The sequence below is a fragment of the Octopus bimaculoides genome, chromosome 10 (genome assembly GCF_001194135.2).
Source record: "Octopus bimaculoides isolate UCB-OBI-ISO-001 chromosome 10, ASM119413v2, whole genome shotgun sequence".
NCBI lineage: Eukaryota > Metazoa > Mollusca > Cephalopoda > Octopoda > Octopodidae > Octopus > Octopus bimaculoides.
Window position 1 is genome coordinate 86193829 of NC_068990.1, and position 9165 is coordinate 86202993.

Consider the following 9165-nt stretch of genomic DNA (forward strand, 5'->3'; position numbering starts at 1 on the left):
ATATATATATATATATATATATATATATATATATAAACAAACAAACAACAACATATCCTTACAGCAGCTTTAATGTCTGACACTAACGCTACAACAGCACCAACAACTCTCTTTGATGAGAATTTTATTTTACCGACATTGGAAAGATTGGAAAGGAAACAAAGTCTGTCATGAAGGGACTTGAATGTATAAAAGAGTTGGAACAAATACCACAGGGCATTTTGTTTGATTCTCAAACGATTCAGCTTATTCATCAATCTCATAATAACAATAATAATAATAGTAATAATAATAATTTGGTGATTTTCTTTACTGTATGTGTGCTAAGCGATGAGTTACAACAATAGGACCTGTGAAGTCTACAACAGATGATATATGTTGAAAGTAAGATAGCAAGTTATTTGATGGTCTCACAAGTGCCAGTGGTTTTATGAAGGGAATCCAACCCTAGAAACCAGGCCAAAGCTGACACTGGAGCACAATGCTACCCTGCTGGTCACCAGGTCCTGTTAAACCAACCAACCCATGCCAGCATGGACAATAGACGTTAAATGTAGTTGATGATGACGATTTGAACTTGTGACTTGAATCCACTGATATGAGTTCCTCAAGTCAATGTGAAGGATGTTACAGAAAACAGAAAATGAGAGAGAGAGAGAGAGAGAGTGTGTGTGTGTGTGTGTGTGTGTGTGAATATGTAAAGCTACAAAACAAGGTTAATTAATCAACAATACATTAGCTTATCACACTTGCGATTAGATAGGCTGGCACAGTAAAAATAGTAAATATATACACATATACACACACACACACACACATTCCCCAATTGTTGTCTGCTTTCAGCTTTTCTCCACTTGAAATGGGAGAAAAAAAGGGGATGTGATACACAGATATGGTGCCTCTGTTACTCAATCCAGAGGATCTACTTGGGTTTATGAAAGTTCCTCATACAGATGCACTTACAAGGCAGACCCAGCTGGCCAGACGCTATCTAAGTTACATCTTGTTTGATTAGTTAGAGGCTAAGTAACAAGTGATTAATGAACAATGATAAGAAACTCTCAAGAGAGCTGACCACCAGAAGGACTTTAGAGAAGAAACCTCACTCGGTCAAGTGATTCAGCCCTTAACTTCTGACACTCTAATGGGGCCAGGCTGCATCCAGATCATAACTCCTGTGTGCCCTTCTGCTGATATATTTTAGCCACTTGGATATCAGAGACTTGTGCATTTAATTGTAATCCTAGATAAAATATGTTTAACCCTGTAGCATTTAAACTGGATATATATAGCCAAAATATTCTACCCATTTTATGTTCAAACTGGCTATATCCAGCCTTTCACACCTACCCTACAATATTGTTCTCAGAATAAACAATCACATCATCGATATTGCAAAGCTACAAGATAATGCATGGTTAATTCAAAGCAACGTGAATAAATAAGTATTACATTTGACAAAATAATCTGAATGACAACGAAGGTTAAAGACAAAAGAAGTTTGAGACTCTGCCATGACAGATCTACTCATCAGAGCAAAGTAAAGAACAGACAATAACAGTGACAAACAAACAACTCAATCACAAACTTATATCACTATCAAATAACCAGGTTACACTAGAAGGGTCTCATTTTCAGCAATCAGGTCCCATGCTGCCTTTATCATAACACTCCCAGGTTATACATTATCCTCTCTAACAATTAAACCCTTTCGTTGCTGTATTTATTTTGAGTGCTTCTTTCAATTACTTTAAATATAACAAAAAATTTAGCAAAATTACTTAGTTATCGTTCAGCTAGTGTTAGGAACATAAATTGTGACTAAGGTTTGGTGGAAGATGTTAATTCAAAATTTATGAAAACAAGACATTTGTACTCAGAGTCAGAGGTGGTTTCAGCTGGGTTGGTAACGAAAGGGTTAAGCTTACTCAGTACCCAAACTAGTAAATGATTAGCTCACATAAACTATTTCTAAATACCTGGAACAACCAGGTAAAACACTGCTCTTTAACAACTAGGTTTCATTAATCTCATTAACAGTTTTCACTAGCAAATAATTAGGTCACACAAACTTTCATTAACAAACAACTAGGTCATATACTAATAAAACTAACAACATCTAGGTTATATATTAATGGAACTAAAAGAAACAGTTCACACCACCCCATCATATAACCAAGGACAGGTAACATATTACTGGTGCTAGAAAATGTGTCACACCACTCAATACCTTGGTCACACAATCATTACCAAATAGGTCATATATTACAGGTACCAGGAAATACCTAAACCCTTCGTTCCTTAAGGAGCATAGGTCATTGGCAACTTTTCTCTGCTGGGCAGTAAGGTCTTCCTCTCCCAAGTCTTGTTAGTTTTGAAATGTCATTGGCACTCTGGTAGCATTGTTTTTTCTAGGTAGAAGAGTCGTTCCCTATTAATCTGGTTGTTATCCTTTCACTTGACCCCTACCAGAAAATTGCACTCTGCTGGACCAGCTCTCAGTCGTTGAAGCATGCAAGCCACCATACTACAATAAGGACTGGACCTTGTTGTGGACAAGGAAACTGGTTGCATAGTGTTCTCATCAGCAAAGCAACTAGGTCACAACTGCACCAAGAAACAACAGGACTGTCTCACTAGGTCACACTGCCATCACTAACAAACAACTATGGGATCTATTTTAAAACGGGGGCCACATTTTTCATTAATGTTTTACGTAGTGTTTTTGGTACGGAAAGACTTTCAAACTTCGTATACTTATCTATTTTGTGTTATAGAACAGAAAAATATTTTTATATTCGAATTTATTTCATGTAAAAAATTGTCTTATTTCGATAATTTCAACCAATCACTGACAAGTATTCAGTTGTTTACATTTACTCCTTTGGCTCATTAAGCGATGTAAAGCGTATTTAATCTCCATACCTTCGTTTTATTTGCTTTTTTCATTTTAAATTTGCTTTAACCCTAACCCTAGGGTTAGGGTTAGGGTTAATTGTTTCAGAATCGTTTGTTTATGTAGTCAGCACTTAATGTATATCGGCTGAATGGACGTCAGTGATTGGTTGAAATTACAGAAATACGACAACTTTAACATGGAATAACTTATGGATTTCTTTTTTTTTTAAGAAGACTAAGAGAAAAAGATGTTTTATATGACACATTCTACCAGTGTTCCAAGTTTCAAAGTGTTTCGTTAATGAAAAATGTGGCCCCCGTTTTAAAAAAGATCCCAACTATGTCACACAATAAACTCACAATGGAAAAAAAAAAAAAAAAATCAGTCATTTATTGCACAAACCAGGTCACTAAAACAACTCACTGACAAAAGAAGGCTCCACATTGACCCCACAAACAATTAGGCTATTTAGCATGCTCACAAACAACTATAATCTTTTCTAATATAGGCACAAGGCCTGAAATTCGGGGAAGGGGGGATAGTCAATTACATCGACCCCAGTATACAACTGGTACTTAATTTATTGACCCTGATAAGATGAAAGACTAAGTCAACCTTGGCGGAATTTGAACTCAGAACATAAAGGCAGATGAAATACTGCTAAGCATTTCGCCCGGCATGCTAACTATTCTGCCAGCTCACCACCAGATGGCATAGAACTATAATGACACATTGCCTTCACTAACAACAACTCATATACAAAATTGTTCCCTAAATGTACTCCTCCCTCCCCCCATTCCACACACATGGCTTTTCCTGTAGTACTTCAACGTTTGAGTGTATCATTTGTTCATCTTACTTAAATGGTAATTCTCAGGGCACTGCATGACAAGGACTGGTCTTTGGATAACGGTACATCAACAGCCTTTCCCACAATTCATCAAACGAATTTCACTCACAAGACTTGTACTGATTCTGAGCTATAAATAGTATAAGACACTTTCCAACGGTACCTAGCAATGAGATTGAACCTGAGACCTTATGACTGAGAACCAAACTTCTTAACCACTTACGCACAGAAATATACATATAGGCGCAGGAGTTGCTGCGTGTTAAGTAGCTTGCTTACCAATGACATGGTTCCGGGTTCATTCCCACTGCGCGGCACCTTGGGCAAGTGTCTTCTACTATAGCCTCAGGCCAACCAAAGCCTTGTGAGTGGATTTGGTAGACAGAAACTGGAAGAAGTCCAGGTCATAAAACGAGAAAATGGAACTCACCACTATAAACTGATACTCAAGACTCCTCCGTTCTTGTTCATAATCCAAAGTTTGTTAAAATTGCTGTTTATAAACATTATGACAACTTTATTCTGAATACTGCACTATAATTCAAAATGGCAAATTGGCAGAACTGTTAGCGTGTTGGAGAAAAACTCAGCAAATATTTATTCAAGTTTGTACCTTCTAAGTGCTTTGGGCATGAGTGGAAAACTTATTTCTACCTGGTCAAACAAAATGGAGTCTTGTAAAACAAAGAAAAACAAAACCATGAAGGAAAAGCAACAGAGAAACCTCCTGTATATTCCCGTGTGAAACTCCCATGTTAAGTAGAAAATACTTAACAATTTGGGACGATCTAATAAGTTCAAGTGAGGCCCACATTGGAAACGGTACTGTTGCTGCTACTACACATGTTGATATTCTGGAATGCAACCAGAGAAAAGCCACTCACAGATACTCCAGCCTCTAACTCACAGCTGTGAAGTCTCTCTCTCTTGGCTTTTTTCTACTGTTACTATATAATTACTTCTGTTCAGAGTTAAAATGGTCCTGTTCTTACTCCACTCGGAGCATTATCCCAGTAGTATTTCCTGCCTGCATATGTCTCACAGATTCAACTTGGAACAGTTGAAACAGAACGTTAACAATACCAGTCATGAAGGACCTGCAAAGGCCACGTGCATTACTCCTTTCATTCAGAATCACCAAACACAAAAAGTCATCCTTTTCGCTGACTGATAGCAGAAGAAAAAATAAAACATACAAGAAATCTGTTGCTATTGGTAATATATGAGAGGGCGTACAGAAAAGTTGCTGGCTTTGAGTAAAAAAAAAATACAGGAGGATCAGTTAATCGTAATTTTATTCAACATATTCCCCTCTCAGATTCACACATTTATTGCAACGGTCCTTCAGTTTTTCTAAGCCCTGAAAAAGTACTTGGAAGGCTGGGCCTCCATCCAGATCTTTCAAGATACTCTTAAAGCCAGGAACTTTTCAACACCCCCTTGTGTGTGTGTGTGTGTGCATATATATAATAGAATGATGCCTGTTGTTATTTCATGTTGTATTCACAATTGTGTACCATGTTCTCCATTTTTTTTTGTTTGTCCGTTTTTTTCCGTCTTTGTTGCTGTACACAGTCGCTAACTTTCTTACAAAGGGGTCTAATGCTCTTAGCTTAGACTTTTTTGTGGACAACCAGATCAAACCATCTCAAGTGTAACTGTCCAAAATGGTCGTGACTTCTGGTACTTGACTGATGAAAGAAAGCCAAGAACGACTCGTCTTTTTTTGCCTGTCCTTCTAATTGTTGTTTCTCTTGTCTGCCTTTGTACCGTCTATCTGTCCGAACGCTTTAATGCCCTCTATTGCGTTTTTGTTCCATTTTTATATATATATATATATATATTAATATAAGAAAAGAAAGAAAAAATATTGTGGATACTTGTATTATTTGTATTACAAGAGCATAGCAAATAGTTTAATACAAATGAAATTTAGAGGAACATAAATTAACATAAAATAAGCATAAAAAGTGCTTATTTTATGGAGACATAAACATACCAACACCGACTGTCAAACAGCGATGGCGGACAGACATAAGCACAAAGACACACACATACACAACAGGCTTCTTTCAGTTTCCATCTACCAAATTCACTCACAAGGCTGTGGTCAGCCTGAAGCTATAATAGAAGACACTTGGGCCCAAAAGGTGTCACGCAGTGGGACAGAACCCAGAAGTAAGCTTCTTCCCATGCAGTCACACCTGTACCTTAATCATCATCATCAACATTCAATGTTCGTTTTCCATGCCGGCATGAGCTACATGGCTTGACAGAAACTGGCAAGGCCAGAGGCTGCACCAGGTTCCATAGTCTGTTAATGGTAAATCTCAATAATTTTTAAAATATGAAGTTCAAAACCAACAACAACCCAGTGATGGTGGTCTCAGATAGATTGGTGCCAAATCAGTTAAAATTCTTTTGGCATAGACTTCCTTCAGTTCAATGCATGAAAGACAACCAATGGCCACCAGGTTGGGTTTTTTTCTCAAATATTTTTAGCCCCACTTCCAAAGGAAAAAGAAAAACAAACCAATAATAAAATACACCAACACTATTACATACAAAGCCCTTATCCCCCACCACACACACATACAGAGAATAGAACCAAACTAATTATGTTATAAATTAGTTGAAATCTAGAAGCACTTAAGACATTCACCAATGATAAGGTAGCAACTAAGAGATGACATAATAGTTACTGCATAACTGATTCTCAATAAGAGAAGTTAACGCCCATCTGGAATCTAACGCACACAAATACACTACAGGAAGTAGTGTACATGAAGTGTGTGTAAATATATATGAGCGTGTGCATGTGCATGTATGTATATACACAGAGATACTGTATGTATATGCAGACACATATATACTGTGTAGATATATGTGAGGGTGTAAGTAAAACATACACTAACTACAGGATGTTCGTGTGTATGTATATATGCTTGAGTGGATGTGTGTCTATGTGTACAAGTATAACACACAAATACACAGTAACTACAGGATGTATGTTGGAGTATGCGCTGGGTGAATGAGTTTTTTAATATATAAATATGGGCATGCATGCATATATAATTGTGCGTGTGTGTGTGTATACATATTTGCAATAAATTGGTAGAATCATGAAAGCATAAAACGAAATGCTTTGTTGGATCCGTTCCAGCTCTCTGCACACAGCTCAAATCCTCCTGAGGTCAACTTTGTCCTTCATTCTTTCAGCGGGGTTCTTAAAATAAAGGACCAGTTCAGATTGGCAGATCGGAAGATATTCTTTCCCAGCTCTTCGCCTTCTTACCCCTACCGAGTCTTGGAAGCCCGAGAGAAAAAGTAGAAAAATAATAAGTACCAGTCTCCCTCCCTGACTAAGCAGTAGAGAGGGGGCAGCACCATGGGCTGCTATTTCGTCTTTCATGGGTTTTTCTTGGTCTTAAGCTCACAAGAGAACACTTGGTGGGGGTGGTACTGGGTGCTTTGTACTGTTTGCACTTTAACCCTTTAGTGTATAAACTGGTTGTATCCGGCCAAAATATTCTACCTGTTCTATGTTCAAACTGGCCGGATCTGGCCTCACACACCTACCTTTTTTCTCAGGCATAACATATAAAGGACTACATAAGCCAATACATACTGCCTCTTCTATGATGGTAGAGTGTAATTTGACTGTTATTTCTAGCAGACTGAATGAGCACAGAGAAGGAAATATTTTTACAGTTGGATGATAAGCTTTCTTATCCATCTCCCCCCCACTAAAAAAAAAAAAAACCCAAAAAACATTTAAATATAAAATAAGAATGTTTGTTCACATTCTAGAGCTTTAGCAAGATTTGATAATAATAATAATAAATCAATAATCCAACATCTTAGACTCATAATAAATACAATGCCTCAATTATTTTTTTTTTCATCAGCATTGAAAGAATGGTGATAAATGGTAAATTTATTGATAAAGGGAAAAGAAGAAAAAGAAAAAAAAAATCAACAATATGCAGATTGTTCTTTCCTTACCAAATTTTTCTTAAGATCTCTAGCCTGGTAATATCCGACATTGTACCATGTTGCAATGAATATCCACTTTGCATTGTAATTCCTACGATAGGGAAAATATTTACGAACTTCTGCAGAGGCTAAAGCCAACAAATTTTCGTCACTAGATTCCAAGTAGTAGACAGTGCCACCGACACTTTCAATGTCAATATCTGCCCAAAATGGAGCAATCACTGGGAAGGAATTATTCCGGGGAAAGTCTACAGGAGTGTATGAACTTTCTTTATAAGTGAATGATATTATTCCATTAGTGTTCACCTGCAAATGGAAATATGTAAAAATATTATGAGTTAAGCACATGAAAAAAAAAAATGCAGAGATTACCATATATAGCATATTAAATCATACTGTGCAACAAATTTTCTTTTTCTTTTCTTTCTTCTTTTGTCTTGGGTCAGTAAGTGTTATTTCCTTTTTGTTTCTGTTTAAAAGTCTAAGGAAATGACTACTATTCCCTTTAAACTTTGCTTTTGTGACCTGCACATCAATGTTTTGAAACTGACTCATTTTCCATTACATTTCAGACAGATTCAGTGCTGAATTGCTGAAGCAGAAATATTGTTATAGCAAATATTCTGTTCAATACCACAGATTTGCTTGTCATTTGGTCGACCGTAACCACTTGAACATGTCCCTTGACAATATATAAATCTCTGATCATGAGCAGGAGTAATGGGGAAGCATCATAGCCATGTGTTGAGAGGGATTCTTTGGGGTTTGAGTAAATGTAACAAACGCAAAATTTGAAAGTAACAATACCCATTTTTCATACTTTCTAGGGGTAAGCAAACAGGAAATAACAGTTGCTACTTAAGAACAAAAATCACATTATATAGTGTTATGAATTTAGTTTAGGCAATGGCGACAAATGTCACCTTGTATCAGATACCATATTTGATGGCATAAAAGACACAGAGGGCATATTAGATGCACACCAATTTCTGCAGCACATATTCAAGAACAAAAGTTTTTAGTACATTAAATCTTATGGGAGGTCCAACTTTGCTTATTGGTGCCAGGGTGAATTTCTTGAGATATTCTTGGGGGAGGAAAGTGCATCTTATATGCCATCAGATATGAAGTACATTATTATATTGTATGCTGAGGTACAATAGCTATGAATGTGGTACAGTAGTTATGAAGGTTACTGATAATAGGATGTGAAGTTTGAAATCTTACTACAGCCATTTGTGTAGTGGAAACTCTCAGCAAGCCACGTTAGCTTTCCTTGCTCCAGTTTGCTGGACTGAAACGGACTCCACCCACTCCTACTTCATGGTTAAACAACAGAATGAATGGCACCATCCAGCTGTAACATATGAGCTACCACCACCGCCACCACCACTGCTGCCACCACCACCACCACCACCGC

At 37.1% G+C, this 9165-nt stretch overlaps 1 protein-coding gene across 2 annotated transcripts in view; it reads right to left on the reverse strand.

The window, feature by feature from the left end:
* The window catches only part of LOC106883016 (sushi domain-containing protein 2), a 156020-nt gene that overhangs the window by 103359 nt on the left and 43496 nt on the right, over nt 1–9165 (reverse strand). For both annotated transcript variants that reach the window (XM_052971346.1, XM_014933875.2), the window contains exon 2: nt 7755–8051. In XM_052971346.1, the coding sequence (XP_052827306.1) occupies nt 7755–8051 (297 nt within the window). The remainder of the gene's footprint in view (nt 1–7754; nt 8052–9165) is intronic.